General features: G+C 52.7%; 1 protein-coding gene across 1 annotated transcript in view; it reads left to right on the forward strand.

Moving 5' to 3' along the window:
* Positions 1–19: 19 nt before the first annotated feature.
* Positions 20–21,425, forward strand: part of LOC124469175 (afadin-like) — a 38,579-nt gene continuing 17,173 nt past the window's right edge. Inside the window, 21 exon segments of the mRNA XM_047022290.1 lie at positions 20–254; positions 1,011–1,105; positions 1,282–1,532; positions 3,800–3,869; positions 4,000–4,085; positions 4,640–4,701; positions 5,933–6,138; positions 8,006–8,026; positions 9,339–9,484; positions 11,105–11,199; positions 11,865–11,905; positions 11,908–12,027; positions 12,029–12,133; positions 12,360–12,411; positions 12,414–12,502; positions 12,903–12,926; positions 12,928–12,993; positions 12,995–13,073; positions 13,076–13,102; positions 13,951–14,054; positions 15,577–15,657. Of these exon segments, the coding sequence (XP_046878246.1) occupies positions 146–254; positions 1,011–1,105; positions 1,282–1,532; positions 3,800–3,869; positions 4,000–4,085; positions 4,640–4,701; positions 5,933–6,138; positions 8,006–8,026; positions 9,339–9,484; positions 11,105–11,199; positions 11,865–11,905; positions 11,908–12,027; positions 12,029–12,133; positions 12,360–12,411; positions 12,414–12,502; positions 12,903–12,926; positions 12,928–12,993; positions 12,995–13,073; positions 13,076–13,102; positions 13,951–14,054; positions 15,577–15,657 (1,929 nt within the window). The 5' untranslated portion in view covers positions 20–145.

Consider the following 21,425-nt stretch of genomic DNA (forward strand, 5'->3'; position numbering starts at 1 on the left):
GAAGCTTTGGGATAGCATGTGTGTGTGTTTGTTTGAGTCTTCGGGGCGGGGGAATGAAGGGGTGCTGCCTTTTCTCCTTGCTGCATTTTTCACCCTCTGCTATGTGTGTGTGTGTGTGTGATCTCCTCTCCTGCCTTCCTCTGGCATGGTGTGTGTGTGTGTGTGTGTGTCCTCTGCGGCCTCTTCTGCATGTGTGCTTACCCACCTAGGGAGAGGGAATCACTATGCCTACTACGCCTATCGGCACCACGAAGGTAAAATCAAACTCTCTTCTCTTCTTCTCTCTCCTCTCTTCTCTCTTCTTCTCTCTCCTCTCTTCTTCTCTTCCTATCTCTTCTTCTCTCTCCCTCTCTTCTTCTCTCTCCTCTTTTTTTCTCCTCTCCAGAACCAGGCTGACCTAGTACAGAGCTGTATCTAAGAGGTGGTCTAGCAAGGTTTATACTACCTTCACAACAGATCCCCTCTCTTAGTCAGAAGGGCGACCTGTTAGCTAGCCACAACAAGGACAGGTCTTCCTGTTAGCTAGCCACAACAAGGACAGGTCTTCCTGTTAGCTAGCCACAACAAGGACAGGTTTTTCCTGTTAGCTAGCCACAACAAGGACATGTCTTCCTGTTAGCTAGCCACAACAAGGACAGGTCTTCCTGTTAGCTAGCCACAACAAGGACAGGTCTTTGTGTTAACTAGCCACAACAAGGACAGGTCTTCCTGTTAGCTTGCCACAACAAGGATAGGTCTTCCTGTTAGCTAGCCACAACAAGGACAGGTCTTCCTGTTAGCTAGCCACAACAAGGACAGGTCTTCCTGTTAGCTAGCCACAACAAGGACAGGTCTTCCTACTCTGTTAAACTAATATGCTGCTTTGCTTCTACTAAAACACACAGTCACTAATGAGTCTCCTCCAATTCTTAGCCAGACCCCCTTGAGAATACACGTTGAAGCCTTTATGTACTGTAGATATGAAGTGTGTGTGTGTGTGTGTGTACTGACTCGCTCGTTTCTCCGTGTAGATGGGTCGGACTCCAGGGACAAACCAAAGCTGTACCGTCTGCAGCACAGCCTCACGGAGGTGGGCTCAGACCACACAGAGGACGGCTCCATACAGGTGTGTGTGTGTACACACAATGTCCCTTTCCCATCCTGACAGAAGATGATCATGCCATTGTTCTGCCTCTCGCTGCCACGCACTGTTGTATTGCGTTGAACCCTCCAGCGTGGCTCATATAGATATCACCTTCTCGACCAATAAACATTCTCCCCCCCCCCCCCCCCTCCCCACAGTTGTTTGGTCCAGGCATCCTCCCCGACCACTGTCACCTGATGCACAGCGAGGGCCTGGTCACCGTGACGCCCCACAGCCTGGAGGCGGAGACGTACGTGGACGGGCAGCGCGTGGCCGACACCACCGTGCTGCGCAGCGGCGCCACGCTGCAGTTTGGCTCCGGCCACGTCTTCAAGTTCGTGGACCCCAGCTACGACCCGGGGGCCAAGAGGGAGCCGGGGGCCATGATGAGGGGCCGCCACAAGTCTGGGTAGGTGGTGTGTGTGTGTGTCTGTGTGTACGAAGGAGGGAGAAGAATTATTGGTCGGTCTTAAAAATGGGTACTTGTGTGTGTGTGTGTGTGCGCACATTCCATGGGGCGACTTCTGGCTTTTTGAAAAGTGGTGTCCTCCATGATGGGAGAACACTTTATTAATCCCCAGGAAGGGGACATTTGGAAATAGAAGTGATGTGGACACGCACACACACACTCAAAGAGCTGAGTTTACAAGGTTTCCTATTTCTGGTCAGGTTCAGGGAAAGGACAGGAAGAGTCCTGTATTATAATGAAGACCTGTTGAAACCCCATAATTCCTGTGTGTGTGTGTGTGTGTTGATAATTGACGTATCCTGTGTCGTCTCCGTAACTCGTGACGGAGTGCCAAGCGCGTGTTGCTGCCGTGGAAACACACATGCCACATAGACAGGAGGGAGCCTGCCCCAACTCCCATCAGCCATCTGGGCTGGGTGGGGATTGGTTTGGGTCAGAGTGGAGGTGGAGAACGTAGCGAGAGGGATTTAGCCTGCCTGGAAGTGAAGGAGAGCAGGAGGAGGAGAGCAGTGAGGAAGCTGAAAGGGAGTCGTTTAGGAGGGTTGAACTGGGAATAGGGGTAGGGAAGAAAGAGAGAGGGAGAGAGAGAGAGACTGAGGGGGAGGGAAAGAGGGAGGGAAAGAGAGAGAGAGAGAGAGAGAGAGGGGGGGGGGGGGAAGAGAGAGAGAGACAGAGAGAAACAGAGAGAGAAGGGGGGGGAAGATATGAGAGTGGCAGGCAACTACTGCGACTGACAAACTCTCTAATCTGATCAGTGTGGGCTGGGGTGTGTCGCGCTGACACATCCACACACACACACACCCACACACGCAGACACACCACCACTGTAGCCTACTTTGCTCAGTCTCCTGCCTAAAGAACAGAGCAGAGCCAGGGTCGGGTCCAGACAGGATCATTACAGGCTGACTCTCCTCCACGACGCTGGGCCAGGTAGGACTGCTCTGGGGTTCGGTTTGGAGGTTCTCCTGGAGACCTGGGGAAAGGGAGGCTCTGGACTTGGAAATGGACCAGATTGTGTTTGTGTTTCTGTGTGTGCTTGTGTGTTGTCCAGTAAGGATGTACAGTTCCAGCCCCTCAGTTACTGTGGCTGGGGAACCGACAAGCTTTAATCTGGTCATACAGAACGAGGTTGGTGCTGGGCTGGATTAGAATGGGGGGGGGGGGGGGGGTGAGGAGGAGAGACATGGGCTAAGGAGGCTGAGGAGAGGAGAAAGATAGGAAGAGAATGGTGGGTAAGTGTTGCCGCAAACGGAGGCGTTCTGATGGAGATTCACTGATTTGACTGTCAAGGGTTGAAGGATGACTGGATGTCTCTCTGTTTGACTGATTGTCTGTCTGGCTGGTTGTCTATGTAGCTGGCTGACTGGATGTCTGTCTGGGTGTCTGTCTGACTGACTGACTTGATGTCTGTTTAGTTTGCTGACTGGATGTCTGTCTGGTTGTCTATCTAGCTGGCTGACTGGATGGGGGGAGGGTTGGTTGTTGGCTGACTGTTCAGGGTTGATGGACAGGGTGAGTGGTTATTTATGTAGTAGTCAATAACCATCAGCCTGTGAAGTCTATAGGATCACATGCTAGCCTCAAGGTAGAATGGGAATGTATAGCGTGTGTGTGTGCGCGGGAGAGAGCGTGTGAGTGTGTGAGAGAGGACGATAATGAACAGGGAGATGCTGTTTGGATGTCCTGCTCAGATTGAGCTCAAAGCCTCTCTTTATGACCATTGATCCTTCTCTCTGTCTCTATCTTGGTCTCTATCGCTCCGTCTCATTCACTCACTCTTTGTCTCACACACACACACACACAGAGGACCGTGCTGTGTGAATCTGGTCCTGTCATTGCGTGTAGCCTCTAATGTGGTTTGCTGTATTTAATTAGAGCATAGAACAGGCTGGCATATGTTTAGTTTTCTGGCTCTTAAGGGGAGGGGATTTCTATCAGCTATATCTATCTTCCAACATGCATGTTGGAGGGAGTGTGTGTGTGTGTATGTGCCCACATGAGTGTGTAACTGTTTGTACTTGGGGATTGTGGTTTTATGGAATAACAGCGTCTCCCTCAGAGATTGACTGTGCTGATCTCTCTCTCTCTCTCTGTTTCTCTCTCTGTTTCTCTCTCTGTTTCTCTCTCTGTTTCTCTCTCTGTTCTCTCTCTCTCTCTCTCTCTCTCTCTCTCTCTCTCTCTCTCTCTCTCTCTCTCTCTCTCCTCAGAAGTGTTCCTGAGACAACCTTCGATTCTCAGGGGGACATCCACAGTGGCACTGCCCTCCCCATCAGCAAGGTACGGCCCTGCGCACAGACACACACATACATACACACATACATACATACACACGCACACACTTTCTTTCATGTTTATGAAATGTGAGAATAGTGTGTCAATCCCGTGTGTGTGTGTGCGTGTGTTGCAGAGCTCTGGGAAGCTGGAGATGGAGCGCACCAATGGCAGTGAGAGGGGCATGGTCAAACCCATGATCAGAGAGCAGCAGGATGGCAGGTGAGGAACACACTCCCTCTCACACACACACACACACCACATACGCTAAAGAAGAGACACACACACCACACATGCTAAAGAAGACACACTCCCTCTAACACACACACACACCACACACATGCTAAAGAAGACACATTCCCTCGAACACACGCCACACACACACACATGCTAAAGAAGACAAACTCCCTCTAACACACGCCACACACATGCTAAAGAAGACACACTCCCTCTAACACACGCCACACACACACATGCTAAAGAAGACACATTCCCTCTAACACACACACACCTAAAGAGCTAAAGAAGAGACACAGTCCTATGCAGTGTAAATTGACCTTTAGCTTTGTCAGGGTGTGAAAATGGAATACTGATTTATCCCCTTACCAATAATGTACTGGGACACACACACGCACACAACCACCCTGCACTAGTTTTCGAGGGCTCTGCCTCTGGGAATATGTGTTGATGGAGGGGGAGCCGTGTAAATACCTCACTCATACACGCGCACACACAAACACACTCAGTCACTCAATTGTCCTGGTCTCTCTTCACAGGTCGCAGGACAGCCTGGGTCCAGAACTGACGCTGCCTGCCAGTATAGAGTTCAGGGACAACTGTAAGTACCCACACAACCTGACTCATCTCTGTTGGGAGGCTCCGGTGTCTCTGAAACACTCTCTTTCTCTGAAAACGCCATCTTTCTCTCTATATTTGGTGCCTCTAAAACGGTCTCTCTCTCTCTCTGGTATCTCTGAAATGCTCTCATTGTTATTTAATACTCTGTGTCTTAAACACTAACTATCCTTCTCTGGTGTCTTTTAAAACACTTCTCGCTGGTGTTCTCTGGTGCTCTCTCTGTCTCACTCACTCACTCACTCACTCACTCACTCACACACACACACACACACACACACACCACACACACACACGCAGGGACAATCCAATAGCGAGACAGTTCGATATCGCACTCGAGCTCGGGAGAGAGAGATTGTTCGGGAAAGAAACGTGGGTAGGGTTAGGGTTGGCTTGCTGTCCCACAATGCATTGGTGTTTCAGCAAATGGAACATCTGTCTTTTTGCGGTGTTGGTTTGTAACTTCCCCAGAAGTCATGGTTCAGTGTGCCCTACTGGGACAGCAGGGGGCAGTGGTCAGCTCTCCTCCTCTCCCTCGGTCATCCCCCTTTCCCACGCTGTCACATGTTGTCACCCACACCATCCCCCTCCCCCCTTTCCGTTTGGATGTGACTCTTTCTCCCTCTTACTCTTTTTTTTTCTCTCTCTCTCTCTACCCCTCTCCTCCTCATCTCCCCCTCTACCTGCTGTTCTCCCCATCTCCTTCTCCCCTCACCTCTTCTCTCCTCTTCTTTCCTCCTCCTCTCCCCCTCCCCTCCTCCTGCCTAGCCTCTCCCCCTCTCCTCGTCTCTGGCCTCCGTGGTTATTGGTTTAAGCCATTCTAACTGCCTTCCACGACGCGGTCGGGTACACACGGATGTTTGTTGATTCTGCGGCCTGTGCGCCGCGGTGTCTTAGGACCAGGGTGAGCTCATGTGTTTGTCCAGCCCCCGCCACAAACCCTTTGATCCCCGCGCCCGTCCGTCCCACAATGCACTGGGAGGGAGCCCCGGCGTGCAGCCAGGAAGAGAGAGATCGTAGGGGACAATGTTGTCTGTAGGCCCATCGGAGACACACACACCTCTTACTCTCCCTCGTACATATGCACGCCCACACACACACACACCGACTGTCACGTAAACCCAGAACAACGGAAAATTCCTCGAATACAGGTTCAACCTCGATTCCTGTATTGCATAAGAACATCTGTGTGCGTGTGTGTGTGTGTCCCACAGCGGAGGATGCCTTCCTGTCGGCCATCATCAACTACACCAACAGCTCCACGGTGCACTTCAAGCTGTCCCCCACCTACGTGCTGTACATGACCTGTCGCTTCGTGCTGTCCTCGCAGCACCGGCCCGACCTCAGCCCGGCCGAGAGGGCGCACAAGGTCATTGCCATCGTCAACAAGATGGTGAGCATGATGGAAGGAGTCATTCAGGTGAGTCACCCGGCGCTCTCCACCTCACTGCCCTGCCTGTCTGTCTGTGTGTTTGGACGTCTGTCTGCTTGTATGTCTGTGTCTGTGTCTGTCTGCCTGTCTGGATGTGTTTGGACGTCTGTCTGGCTACGCCCGATAGGCCCATTCGTGTCAGAAAGGAATGTGTTTGCCCTCTTTTCTTGTTTTTCTTCCTTCCCTTCCTTTCAACCCCTCAGCTCATTAAGATTACAGGTGACCAAGGACCAACCCCCCCCCCCCCCCATACCCCCCCTGCCCCAATCAGCAGCCTCATCACTGAGCCCCACCACACACAAAACACTTGTCTTCCTCTGACTAGAGGTTTTGAAGCTTTAGTAGCAGTAGTGACCTGACCATACCCTGTCTGTCCGTCTGTCTGTCTGAGTCTATCTGTCTGCATGCATGTCTGTCTGTGTCTGTCTGTCTTAAAAGAGGATATACGAGTGTTGTTCCAAATGCCAGCCAGCCAGCCAGCCAACACTTAAAACACACCACACATGCCTTTCTCACCCATTGACTCCATTTGACCATCTTAGGAGGCTCCCGTCTAGCCAAGCTCTGGGACTGGCAGGCAGGAGCTGTGCTCGGAGGAGAGAGAGAACATCCAAAGCGGCCTCTTAAGGCGCTCGCGCGCGCGCACACACCCCAGAGTCTTAGTCAGGATTAGAAATCATCAAATCCATTCAAATGTGGATTTGGGTTCAGATGATTTGGGAGTAATCCCAATCTCAAGCCCCTGGTGAGGAACATGGCTTTATTAATCCCTGAGCTCAGCTGTGTGTCCTGGAGGAGCCCAGCGGGCTAGCGCCGGGTCAACACTCCTCCTCTACACCTCCTGTCATATAGACCTCCTCGACACCTCCTGTCATATAGACCTCCTCTAAACCTCCTGTCATATAGACCTCCTCGACACCTCCTGTCATATAGACCTCCTCTACACCTCCTGTCATATAGACCTCCTTCTACACCTCCTGTCATATAGACCTCCTCTACACCTCCTGTCATATAGACCTCCTCTACACCTCCTGTCATATAGACCTCCTCTAAACCTCCTGTCATATCGACCTCCTCTAAACCTCCTGTCATATAGACCTCCTCTACACCTCCTGTCATATAGACCTCCTCTAAACCTCCTGTCATATAGACCTCCTCTACACCTCCTGTCATATAGACCTCCTCTACACCTCCTCTCATATAGACCTCCTCTAAACCTCCTGTCATATAGACCTCCTCGTAAACCTCCTGTCATATAGACCTCCTCTACATCTCGTGTCATATCGACCTCCTCTACACCTCCTGTCATATATACATCCTCTACACCTCCTGTCAAATCGACCTCCTCTAAACCTCCTGTCATATAGACTCTCCTCTAAACCTCCTGTCATATAGACCAGCCTCTAAACCTCCTGTCATATAGACCTCCTCTAAACCTCCTGTCATATAGACCTCCTCTACACCTCCTGTCATATATACCTCCTCTAACCCTCCACTCATATAGACCTCCTCTACACCTCCTCTCTTTAAACTTCCTCTAAACCTCCTCTTATATACATCTCCTCCCAGATAGACCTTTTCCACACCCCTACACCTCCTCCTGCCAGTATAGACCTCCCATATAGACTTCCTCTCGTATAGACCTCCTCTCTTATAGACCTCCTCTACACCTCCATTGTTGCATCCCACAGCTGCTTCTCAGCCTCAGGCAGCCAAAGAGAAGGTTGTGTGTGTGTTACATACCTGTGTGTACTGTGTCCATGCCGTAGCTGTTGACAGTCTCTCTCTCTGTCCTGTCAAATGTGTTTCCCCTCCACCTCCCTCTCTCCCCCCTCCCCCCCCCCCCTCCATACAGGAGATACCTGAAGGTGACCAGGTAGGACCCGTCTCTCTCTCTCCTCTCTCTCTCTCTCTCTCTCTCTGTCTCTCTGTCTGTCTCTCTGTCTGTCTCTCTCTCTGTCTCTCTCTTGTCTGCCTCTCTCTCTCTCTCTCCCCTCACTCGTTCTGCTCCCTCTCTCTGTCTCTCCCGGCGTCCAGTCAGCTTGGCTCGGTCCTCCATGCTTCTTTTGTCCATAACAGAAACCCAACCACCATAACAATCCCTCCTCCCACAGCTGGACTCTAAACAACAACAACCACCACCAACAAACAAACTAACAACACATAACCCTCATTCAGCTTCCTGGAAACCTGGTACTAAACAAGCCCCACTGCCCTGCCCAACCAACCAACCAAAGCTCTTAATTGTGGCTCTCCCCCCCCCCCCCCCCCCCCCCCCTTCATCCATGTTAATTCTTGGCACCATGTCACCCAGTCTGTGTCTTTAACGCTCGAACCGTGTGGATGAGAAATGGATGACCCCCCCTGCTTCCCTCTGTTGCTGCCTTCGTCCGTCTTGTCCGTCCGTACGTCTGTCTGTGCGTTCGTATCATTTAATGAGTGTCTTCCGTGTTTCTTCAGTTCTTTTGGATGCGTTCCGTCTGTCCTGCGGCTGTTCTCCTCCAACAGGGCGGGGGGAAGAGGGGGGGGGGGGGTATTTTAGTTTTTGTTGGTTTCATTGGCTCGTTCATTGCAGAGGGGGGGGGGGAGTGCGGGCCTGGGATACACAGGGGGGGGGGGACCAGCCTCGAGACGTAGGGGGCGGTGCGAGCGGCCCTTGTGTATCCCTCCCTCCCTCTCTCTCGAGTGAAAGGGGGAAAGCGCCCATTACTGACCAGACACTCGGTTCTAGAGCAAATGGCCTCGGATGTTTCTGGAAGCCGGCAGTTCTGTCACTGGAAGGTCTGTTTCCAGGTGGCAGAGAAGCCAGCTTACCAGGACATCCTGTCCCACGGACAACACAGACCATTCTTAGAACCTTTCCCGAACCTGCCTGCCGCTGAACAGCAGCAGTTTGGGCTGGAACATTCTAGAGACGGTCAAGACAGCTGTCTAAGACCGTCTACACGGAGGTGTCAGTGATGCTCCTGCCTTTTTTTAAAGAGGCTATTGGTAGAAACTCAGGGTCTGGTTATGGGAGGAGTGGGGGGGGGGGGGGGGGGGGGTGCTACAACTCTTATCTACATGTCACTGCCTATACCAAAGACCCCCATTCCCCAACCCTCCACCCCCCCCCCCCCCCCCTCCTCTCCGTCTCTCTCCCGCCCTTGCCCTGACCCCTTCGCGCTCTCTCTGCTCGGGTGTTTCAGAAGCAGAAGAACATTGCGGGGGCCCTGGCCTTCTGGATGGCCAACGCCTCGGAGCTGCTCAACTTCGTCAAGCAGGACAAGGACCTGAGCCGCGTCACGCTGGACGCCCAGGACGTCCTGGCGCACCTCGTACAGATGGCCTTCAAGTAGGTCCCCTTGACCCCTGACCCCCGGCCTTGTCCTCCTACCAAAGCCTCACGTCAGGTCCTCGTTCCAAACCCAGCTGGGGTTCTCTGGACGGGCTGCCACTCTATCCTATCCCTCCCCCGGTAGCACGACGACAAGGGTGTCGGGCCCGTTTAGCCTGTGGCTAACTGGGCTGTTGTTGTTGGCATAACCTCCTTCACCATAGGCGAGACCTCATCCAGGCCTCGGAGCAGCTCCTTTTTTAGAATGTGTCTGTCTGAACACGGATCCCTAAGCTCTCCTGTGGAGTGGCTGTCTTAACTTTGGCAGCCGGGTTGAAATGTCGAATTCGTAGACAGAATGTGTTGTTACCGGACGTCTGCAACAATGCTAGCAGCCCGTACAAGGTATACAGGGGGGTGGGGGGGTGGCATGGTAGGGTAGGGTACAGTGGACCATGTAGGGTCATGTGGAGAGGAGACTAGACTCTGAGGGAAGACCAGAAACAGAAGCTGGTTTAGTGGCTACACACACGCAGAGAGGAGATTTCGTTGAGTCAAACATTCACCGTAATCCGGAGGGTAAATGAGGAGATGGGCAAAACACCAAGATGCCATGTCCTTCAAAGACTTAGATAAGAGGAGTGATGGTGTTCCCACGTCACTGAAAAGGAGCGACAACGACAACAACAACAAACTGCTGGTGGTGGTGTTGTCCTGACTCCTGGGAGGTCAACATGTTCTCTAATGTTCTGGGACACAGTAGCCAGTGATATCCCCCCCCAGGTCCTGTACATGAAGTGGAGGAGGGACTTAATGTGAAGTTCCTGTCTCTAAACATGGGTCTTCTGTCTCATAACTCTTATCCAGGAAAGATACGGCACATTATTTCTCGGCCTTCAAGAGGCTGTGTGGAGTAGAGGCTGTTTAGGGAGAGAGAGTGGACTAGAGGCGGTCGAGAGAGAGTGGACTAAAGGCTATAGAGAATGGACTAGAGGCTGTTGTGAGAGAGAGAGAGGAGAGAGAGTGGACTGGAGGCTGTCGAGAGAGAGTGGACTAGAGGCTGTCGAGAGAGAGTGGAATAGAGGCTGTCGAGAGAGTGGACTAGAGGCTGTCGAGAGAGAGGGGACTAGAGGCTGTCGAGAGAGAGTGGACTAGAGGCTGTCGAGAGAGAGTGGACTAGAGGCTGTCGAGAGAGAGAGTGGAATAGAGGCTGTCGAGAGAGAGTGGACTGGAGGCTGTCGAGAGAGAGTGGCATAGAGGCCTGTCGAGAGAGAGAGTGGAATAGAGGCTGTCGAGAGAGAGTGGAATAGAGGCTGTCGGAGAGAGAGTCGACTGGAGGCTTGTACCGTAGATAGAGATGACTGGCACCTTTTGTAATTTATGAAGTTGTTTTGAGAAATACTGTCAGGAAGGGGCTGGTGATGTGTGGAATGGCCTGCCTTTCAGAGGAAGTCGGGGGGACTTGGGGTTTCCATGAGATGAGGTTTCCTGAGGCCAGAGTGGGTCCTGTCCGCCTCTTCTGAGTCGCCGTGGGACCCCAGTGATTTATCGCTGTCCTGGCTGTGTGCGGATGGGGAACTGAAACCTGCTTGTATATCTCTCGCTCCTCCTCGCTCTCTCTCTCTCTCGCTCTCTTAGGTACCTGGTCCACTGTCTCCAGGCTGACCTCAACAACTACATGCCTGCCTTCCTAGATGACCCCGAGGAGCAGAACCCACAGAGACCCAAAATAGGTCAGTCTCTCTGTCTCTCTGTCTCTCTGTCTCTCTGTCTCTCTCTCTCTCTCTCTCTCTCTCTCTCTCTCTCTCTCTGTATCTCTGTATCTCTCTCTCTCTCTGTTTCTCTCTCTCTCTCTCTCTCCTCTCTCTCTCTCTCTCTCTCTGTATCTCTCTCTCTGTATCTCTCTCTCTGTATCTCTCTCTCTGTATCTCTCTCTCTCTCTCTCTCTCTCCTCCTCTCTCTCTCCTCTCTCTCTCTCTCTCTCTCTCTCTGTATCTCTGTATCTCTCTCTCTCTCTCTCTCTCTGTATCTCTCTCTCTCTCTCTCTCTCTCTCTCATCTCTCTCTCTCTCTGTATCTCTCTCTCTGTATCATCTCTCTCTCTGTATCTCTCTCTCTCTGTATCTCTCTCTCTCTGTATCTCTCTCTCTCTCTCTCTCTCTCTCTCTCTCTCTCTCTCTCTCTCTCTGTATCTCTCTCTCTGTATCTCTCTCTCTCTCTCTCTCTCTTTGTATCATCTCTCTCTCTCTCTCTGTATCTGTCTCTCTGTCTCTGTCTCCGTCTCTCACTCCCAGCCCCTCCTTGAGTAGAGAGAGCCCCCTAGTGGACGTGACACTTTCCCCGGGGACAGCACAACGTTATTAATCCCATCCTTCTCTCCCCCCCCCGCCCCCAAACAGAGGACGTGCTCCACACCCTGACGGGCGCCATGTCGCTGCTGCCGCCGCTGCCCGCGTCAACGCGGCCCTCACCATCCAGCTGTTCTCGCAGCTCTTCCACTTTGTCAACATGTGGCTGTTCATCAAGCTGGTGACGGAGGCCGAGTCGGGCCTGTGCTCGCACTTACTGGGGCGCCATCCTGCGGCAGCAGCTGAGCCACATCGAGGCCTGGGCCGAGAAGCAGGGCCTGGAGCTGGCGGCGGACTGCCACCTCAGCCGCATCGTGCAGGTAGGAGCCCGTAGGGCCCGACCCGAGGGGTGAAACAAATGCGCCCGAACCCGCCTGGTTGAAGGCTGGTTGGGGTGTCCTGGAGTTAGGTTGTTTGTGTAATGTGCTGAATAGTTTTTGTTTATTTTTTGTGTGTCTATTTTGGGATGGGGGGGGTTGGTTAGTTTGCTTGAGCTGTGCTTTCGTGGAGGTGTTTAGTGTGTGTGTGGTGCGCGTGTTCCCCCAGGCAACCACCCTGCTGACCATGGATAAGTACTCCATGCAGGACGTGCAGAACATCCCAATACCTGCTTCAAGCTCAACTCACTGCAGCTCCAAGCCCTCATGACCAACTACCACTGTGCTCCTGACGAGCCCTACATACCCCCGGTACGGAGACACACACACACACACACAAACACTGGTACACACACACACTCTCAAGGACACTCAGCAGCCAACGAGTCTAGTGTGGATGAAAGTTGTGAAGTATTATTCAACTTGACTTTATGCTCCATCTCATCTCTGATTGGCGCTTGCTCGTCTGTCTCTCTCTCTGTGTCTCTCTCTCTGGCTCTCTCTCTCTCTCTCTCTCTCTCTCTCTCTCTCTGTGTCTCTCTCTGTCTCTCTCTCTGGCTCTCTCTCTCTCTCTCTCTCTCTCTCTCGTCCTCTCTCTCTCTCTCTGCTCTCTGTGTCTCTCTCTCTCTCTCTCTCTCTCGCCTCTCTCTCTCTCTCTCTCTCTCTCTCTGTGTGTCCGTGTATACGTGCACGCCCCCACGTGCGTCTCCAGGAGCTGATCGACCACGTGGTGGCGGGTGGCGGAGAACACGGCAGATGAGCTGGCGCGCAGCGACGGGCGGGAGGTGCAGCTGGAGGAGGACCCCCGACCTGCAACTGCCCTTTCTTCTGCCCGAGGACGGCTACTCCTGCGACGTGGTGCGCCACGTCCCCAACGGCTTCCAGAGTTCCTGGACCCGCTCTGCCAGAGAGGTACACACACACACACACACACACACACTGCCCGACTCTCTCACAGCGTTAACACTTCATGACTTTTCAATACTTCAGGACTTTTCAACACTTCATGACTTTTATCGTGTGACTCATTTGTAAGGACAACTGAAATGGCAGTTGACAACGAAATTGAAAACGAGTAAAGACAAGACTTCATGGAATTTTTACTGCCTGAATAACTTTCCTTCTGCAAAATCCATTACAGTATCTGAAACTGTCTGAGAAATGACGACTAAAACATTGGCTAGGCTTAAGTTAGACTAAAGTTTAAACTGAGGACCACAAACAAAATCAAAAACTTGAATGAAACAAATGGACTTAAATAGTATTATAACCAGCTGCAATTTCCAGTAAGTGCAACATAGTTATTATTGTTTTAAACTACATGTAAGATTATTGTCAAAATGAACACTGCCCTCATCTTGCCAGATGTGGCTTCAAACCCTCGCAAGGTCAGCTGATACCAGATGTCCCTGACTTGTTTGGGACATTATAACATATGTGGACACAGGTGTGACAGTTCCAGATGAACCTGTCATGACGGGAGGTTAGTTTGACGTTACTCTCATAGGGTGTCAGGGTAGGTTGTCTCAGTCTGCGAGCCTGTAAGCCAGCCAATAGTTGATGCAGTGTTGGTCTAGGTGACGTGTGGACTGAGGAATTCAGTAATAGTTAGGTAGAGAGGTTGCAGATGCCACTGAACTGTTTACCTGCTGTGTGTCTCTGTTTATCAGTAGGGGGAGAGAGAGACACTGAGTATCCACTGACTGTGTTTGCCACCGAGGCAGTTGTTTGACCCCACCGCGTGTGTGTGTGTTGTGCAGGCTTCTGTCGCCTGACTCCCCACCCTCGTTCCCCCGGCACTTGGACTGTGTACTTTGAGGGAGCCGACTGTGACAGCCACTTCTCAGCCGACAACTCTGACATGGTAGGTCTCTCGCTTTTGTTTCTCTCTCTCAGTCACGTTCTTTTCTTTTGTTTCTTCGTCTTTTCTTTCTTTCTCTCTCTTTTTGTCTCACTCTTTATTTCTCTCCCTCTCTGTCTCTCTCTCTCTCTCTCTCTCTCTCTCTCTCTCTCTCTCTCTCTCTCTCTCTCTCTCTCTCTCTGTATAACGTCTTTATTGATCATGAGAAGAGCGGTTTCAGCTCCAGTTCTCGTAAACTATACTGTATATTTCAAATTCCTGATGTGTGCTACAGTTTGTGTTCTTGATGAATGTCTCTCTGCATGCGAGTGGGAAAGCCTCTCCAGGGTTTAATCAACACCAGTTCCGCCGCAGTGCCTGATTAGTGAGCAGAGAACAGTAATGATAGGCCTCTCCCCTGCCCCCCCCCCCCCCACACACACACACACGCACACGCACACAGTGGGATTTACAGTCCCTCGTTGAGCGCCCGTCGATCCCCCCCCCCCCGCCTCACTGCCCTGTCGGTGCGCTGCGACCGGTCGTGTTCCTCCAGCGCTCCGCTGCCAGCTTCCACCAGCGGCCCCCCTGCTGTTCCACAGCCAGCAGACGAAAGTTCTCGTCTGGAGAACACTGGGTCGTTAGGGTCAGGGGGGGGTGAGGGGCGCTCAGGAGATGGAAGAGAGCGTTTAGCGGATGTCGACACATCTCGTCACCCCGGCGACTCCGGGCCGGCTCCCTGTGTCGGGGGCCCTGCCCTGCCCTCGGGCTCCTGGTGACTTCACTGCACTGGCAGTCAGGCAGACCGGTTCAACACTGTGTGTGTGTGTGTGTGTTTCCCTTCTTTCTCTTTCACTCACTGTCAATCATGTGGCGTAGTAGCATAGTTCTTTGAGTTACCAGGGAGAAAGAAGGAGAGCACCAGAGAGAGAGAGAGTGAGGGAGAGAGAGGGAGAGACCAAACAGAGAGACAGAGAGAGAGCTTGTTTGTGTTAGTGTGTTTGGTGTCTTGGAGGGAGAGGGGCTGTTTCAGAGTGCCTCTTTTGTGTGGGAAGTCCTGGTCTCACTCACCCACCCACCCACCCACACACCCCCATCCCCTCCACCCCTCCTCCCCCTCCCACCCTTTCACCCTCCTGAGCCAGCCAGCCCGTCGCTGGTGTTTAAATGAGCCCATTGAGTGTGTGTGTGTGTGTGTGTGGAGCAAGGCGCATGTGGCTTTCATTCTTGACTTCTCTCCAGCAACCGCTCGTTCGTCTCTGCGCCCCCCCCCCCCCCCCCCCCCTCCTCCTCCCGCACCCAACACACGACCCCGCTCCTCGTCCCTCCCTCCATCCCTCCCTCCCTCTCTCTCTCTCTTCCCTCCCTCCCTCCGCCTCAGTCTGCCCCCGGACACCTCGCGAGTCGGAGCGCCCCGCCAGGAGAACGCTCGGAACCCTCTGGAAACTTTCCTCCTCCTGGAAACGCTCCGCGCCCCGCTACGCACCCCGTCGCTCGCCCGTTCCTCACCCCGTTCTCTCCTCTCTGTCTCTCCTGTCGCCTGCAGGCCATGAGGAAGGAGCCGGAGGTGGTGACCGTCACCCTGAAGAAGCACAACGGCATGGGCCTGAGCATCGTGGCGGCCAAGGTAAGACCCCCGCCTACTTCCTGGAGCACTTCCTGTCGTGCCTCAGCCTCGTGTGTCTGTCTGTCTCAGTGTGTCTGTCTGTCTCAGTGTGTCTGTCTGTCTCTGTGTGTCTGTCTGTCTCTGTGTGTCTGTCTGTCTGTCTGTCTCAGGTTGTCTGTCTGTCTGTCTCTGTGTGTCTGTCTGAGGGGACCGTGTTCTCGCCGGGCCCTCTGCGACTTGCTGCGCCCGAAAGGGAGACCCGATTTGCGGCGCTGAGACTGGAGGACGTGATGTCTTTGCGTGTTTGTGTCGGTGTTTTGTTGGGGTGTGGGAAAGAGGGAGACTGGTGTGTGTGTGTGTGTGTGTTGGGGTTGTGTATCTGTTTTTGTGTGAGAGACGGAGGCTGGTTGGTTTGTGTGTGTGTGTAATAGATGGTGGAATTGTGTATATGTTTTCATGTGAGAGACTGTTTTTGTGTGTGTGTGTGTGTGTGTGTGTATTACCCTGCAGTAACCTCGGTAATGAGGGGATACACACACAGCCGGGCGTGGCCCTGGGAGGGAGAGAAGAAGGAAGAGAGAGGGGGAGAGACAGGCGCATGCATTTTGTAAAGTAGTTGTCAAGTTTTGTTTTACTTTTGGCAGAGCCCGCTCAGCCATTCTGTCTAAGGTCAACACCTCACTCACACACACATACAGAATATGTTGCTGTTTTTAGCGGTGTTTATAGCGGTGCCATCTTTGACTGTCAGTATTTCTATCTGAGATGTTAAGGCTGTCGCAACTGAGCCGTAAGCAAATCCCATCCCTTGCACATTGCCTCTCTCTCTCCCGTCTCCTCCAGCTCTCTATCCCTCTCTCTCTCTCTGTTTCCATCCCTCCATTCCCCTCTCTCCCTCTCTCCCTCTCTCCCTCCTTCCTCCAGTCAGCCGAGGGTTGAGGGTTTCCTGTCTTGGGTTGTCTGTCTTCCTGTCGCAGTGTGGAAGGAACACAGCAACTCTATTGTTGCTCTCTGCCACCATGGCTTCCCAGGGTTGTGAGCATTGCTGGGCTGTTTCTGGAGCCCCTGGAGCAGGGTACAGTTGCTGCTGCTCGACCTGCTGCTGGTAGCCACAGGCTGCTTCTCTCCCCAGCTAGCAGCAGCCAGGTTAGGGGTCAGATGGCTGAGCGGTTAGGGAATCGGGCTATTAATCAGAAGGTTGCCGGTTCGAATCCTGAAACATGCCAAATGACGTCATTCACCCTACTTGCCTCGGGGGAACGTCCCTGCACTTACTGTCGCTCTGGATAAGAGCGTCTGCAAAATGTAAAGGTTAGGGAACGGTTGCGAGTCTGCTAGCAGTTGAGCTGCAGCTTTTGAGCGCAGCGAGTTTTGACTGGCAGTGTGCCTGCCGAGACTTGGAGGATGTGTGAGTGTTTGTGTGTAGGTGTGAGTGTGTGTGGTGTGTTTGTGTGTGTGTGGTGTGTAGGTGTGAGTGTGTGTGAAGTAGATGAAGTAGTGTGTGTGTGCAGGGATCAGTCGAGGCATGTCGAGGCGTGTGTGTGTAGTAAGGGAGGAAGGGGGGGGGGGGGGCCTCCCTCCCTCCCTGTAATGTTTATTTTCAAAAGCATCGAGTCGTGGGGTTTGAAGGGTCCGTAACCCCCCCCGCCCCCCCCCCCCTCTCTCTCTGTTTTTACTGCTATTTCCATCCAGAGGTGTGTGCTTGTGTCAGACTGAGACAAGGGGGCGGAGGAGGATAGAGGTAGGAGAGGGAGGGTGGGTGGGAGGGGGAGAGGGTGAAATGGGAGGGTATGAAGGGAAGCCTAGGGGAAGGCACAGTGGCAAAACCAGTGAAGGAACGAGAGGAAGAAGCCGAGAGAGTAGAGGACTGAGTAATGACAGGTTAGCTCTTACGGCCGAAATTCACGTTTTTTGGAAGGTTTGCCTAATTGCTGGCGACCTGGCCTAGCGTAGCCTAGCCTAGCGCGAACGTGCAGGTTACATAAGAACAGAGCAGACATGGTATTTCCCAGCAGGAGTCTGGATATATACCATACGCCACTGTAGCACGTAGCAGAGAGGACCTAGGCTCGCCTTCGGACTGGTCCCATCCGCATGACTGGGATTGGAACTCCGTGGGAGGACTTTCGCGTGCGTGTGTGTGTGTAGGGGGTGTGAGGGGGGTCTGGCTGGCTCCCCCCCTCCATCCTACTGGACCTCTGTTTCCCAGCTCCCCGAACTTCAACTACCTAGCTTCAGCCAGCCCTGAGGAACAACCGGGTTGCGACAACCAGTCTGCAACATGTGGTTCTCTGTAGTGGGAAGGAAAGACCTGGAGGTAAGACTTGTTTCTGGCCGTGTGTGTGTGTGTGTGTTTGGGAGTGGAGAGGGTGGAGGTGTTTGTAGTGCAGCAGGAGGATGGGCGGCTTAATGGCAGTTGGAAACCGGAATTCTCGGCCATTGTTTTTTTTGCCGTGTGCGTAGCCCCGTGTGAGTCAGAGGACGAGCACCTGCTATCTGGTTGTTCAGCTGGTAGGCCGGCGTGTCTGTCTCAGGGGCGCTCTTGATTACACTGGCGAGTGACCGTGAGGCTATGCACACACTCCCGGGACCGACGAAAGCCAATGGAGGCTCACAAAAACATCTACACACACACACATACACGCATACCTCCGAGCAAGGGGATATCCTGCCCTCTGCAGCTCCTCGGGAGAGTCTACTGGTATTGTCCTGGACTTCCTCTCCCCACCTCGAATGAGGTTACTAGAACACCGACCTGCCTGTGTTCACACCTGGCTCTAGCAAGCCGTACCTGGTGATCCAGCTGAGAAGAACCGGACCTGGTGATCCAGCGAACTGAACTAACTAACACCTCTATCCTCCTCCGCCCCCCTGTCTCTGGTCCACGGACCAGACAACAAGAGATTGAGGTATTTTGTATGTCCACAAAATAATGATCTGTTCGACTCCAACACTCTATCCCATATCTCATTACGGTTAGATAATACTATTATTGTGTGTGTGTGTGTTTGTGTATGCCTGTGTGGATGCGTTTGTGTCCATGTTGTTATGACACAATAGAGCTTGGCCAGGACAATGTGACCATTAACTGGAGAACAGAGCTGTGGTCATCCAAAAACTCACTTCACCTCCCACTGAGACCACAGACAATGAGAGGATGTGCTGTCTCACCGTGCTGACAGTGTGTGAGTGTGTGTGTGTGTGTGTGTGTGTGTGTGTGTGTGTGTGTTGGAGAGAGAAAGATAGTGAGAGAGTGTGATTTGTTTGTGAGAGAGAAAGTGTGTGAGAATACTTGGCACTGACTCCAAAAGGCATTTCTTCTTTCATAGCCTCCAACAACCTGAGGTGTGTGTGTGCGTAGGTGAGCAGCCATCTTGGTGTGACTGATCTGTAAGGTCAGTGCTGGGTACAGAGCCGTCACCTGCTGTCAGCATGGAGGACCATGACCATGACGCCTGTCTGACATAGTGATCGTTCCTGTTCCGACTGAGCACGATGGATGATGTGTGCTCCAGTGGGTGTACGTGAGAAAGCGACTGCAGGACCCGACTGTACAAGGAACAGTGGGAGTGTCTGTCTCAGTGTGTGTGTGTGTCTCTTTGTGTGTGTGAGATCCACAACCAAGGTAGTCTAAGAGGAATGTCAATTAAAGGTCACATGAAGTTCTCATGTCACACACTGTTCCTCTGCTGTGTGTGTGTGTGTGTGTGTGTGTGTGTGTGTATGTGTGAAACAGACAGAGACAGAGACATGCCACATCTGGTTTTAGTTAGACCCAAAGAGCTCCCCTGTGCAGCTCTGTGAACTACCGTTTTTATGACTTCATTACTGCAGCCGTGTGTGTGTGTGTGCTGTCTCCAGCTTCGTGGCCCCCAGCCTCAGACCCAGACAACAGGTATTAGTGGAGATGAGGACAGGAGCTGAAGGACTTAATCCAGGAGACGATGGGTGTGTTTAGCTGTCGACTTCAGACTCCCAGGAGACATCCAAATGTCACACACACACTCTCTCTCTCTTTGGCGAGTGAGAAAATATCTATCACACGCTTTGATCCTCAGCATCGCAACCATGTATTCATGGGATTTGTTACCAAGTGTGCATGTGAGAACGAATAAGAGCCCACATGCTAATTCGTCACTTGTGTCTGGTATTTGTCACCCGCGTGCGTCTGCGCGTGCGCATGCACACTTGTGTGGGAGATATCCGATCCAGCCCTGAGGGAACCAGACGAGGCTCTGCTAGATGTTGTTGTAGAAACCAGAACGTTCCCCCTCAGCAGAACAGGAGAAGAACTGGGAGAAGACACACAGCCTGGCATGGAGACGTGTGAGGTCCTAGATTAGCCGTGTAGGTGTGTGTGTGTGTGGGGGGGGTGTGTGTGTTAACCCAGTCTTCAAGCACAGACAAAGCACTACTATCTGGCCGTGCCTGGTTTAGCACAGGAAGAAATAGTTAATCACCCTAAAGAGTGTGTCTGGAGCACAGAGGGTGCCTTACACACTAACACGCGCGCGCACACACACACAGTGTCAGTGGAACAGAGCAGACGGTTCTCTGGACCTCGCAGGGTCTCGGTCTCTGCTCTCCATTTCCTCACGGCGCTTGGTCGCAGAGCACTTCCTGTTGGGGCAGGAAGTAAACAGGGTGGGGCGGACGAGGCATGTTTGTTTGCTGTTCCCAGGAGCCGAGACACAGCAGAGCTGAAGCAGCGTCTCTCTGGTCTGCTTGCATTTAGTGTGTGTGTATGTGTGGGGGGCGCCAGTACGCCAAGTCTGCTGTTAAGACCTCAAAGGACCTGTTACAGCTGCTAACACCCTGTAATTGACTCCTCAAACAGTCTCACCACACACACACACACACACTTTACAGCTTTGCTCACTTCTTCATTGCATCGGAGATCAAATGTAGAGTGGTGTGTGAGTGTGTGTGTGTGTCTCAGAGGTGTGCTGTGCGATTGTCTCGTACGCGTCGAGTCCTGACCCGGCCCAGTTCATCCAGAGCGCTTCTGGAAGCGACCCCTCAGAACGAGCAGGGAAGCTCCAGTCAGGAAACCCGCCGGCCCCCTTCCTCCTCCACTGACTCCTGCTCCGCTTCGCACACGGCGGAGGTTTATCACGCCTTTATAGATCTGCTCTGGGTCATGTATTCATGCCAGGAAGGTGTGCGTGTGTGCGTGCGCGTGTGTGAGAAGCTTTCTCTTTGCAGTGAGGTGGCACCGTGACTCATTCTTAAGGAAGCAAAGTCGGAAGCGGGACAGGAGCCCTGCTTCCTGATGTGATGTCGTGGTATCGGCCACGGTGGCATCGCTCAGGGCAAATGGATCACTGCCACCGTCTTGCGTTACACCTCGCTCACCTGTGACACATACACACACACGCACACAAAGCAGTGACGAGGATCGTTGTGTCCAGGAAGCCAAGAGTCTCGGGTGACATTGGGAGGAGTGATTTTGATGAAGTCGGCACGACAACTCCTTTCACCACACACACACACACACACAGACTCCAGTTGAAGTCTGGACGGGAGAGCTCCGGACCTGAGGCAGAGGAGAGACCCGTCTCGTGTCTTCCCAGGTGTGTGTTGGTGTTCCTGGGTACCGTGGTTGTCAGTGAGGTAACTGTCCCAGAGAATCCCTCGTCGGAAGAGGAATATATCATATCTATCGGCGTCTTTTGTGTAGTCTACTGTATTGTGTGTGTGTGTATATGGACTGCATTTATGTAGCGCTTTTCTACCTTAGCGGCACTCAAAGCTTTTTTTTTTTGCTTCTCATTCATCCATTCATACTC

Source organism: Hypomesus transpacificus, chromosome 6 (genome assembly GCF_021917145.1).
Source record: "Hypomesus transpacificus isolate Combined female chromosome 6, fHypTra1, whole genome shotgun sequence".
In the NCBI taxonomy this organism is placed as follows: domain Eukaryota; kingdom Metazoa; phylum Chordata; class Actinopteri; order Osmeriformes; family Osmeridae; genus Hypomesus; species Hypomesus transpacificus.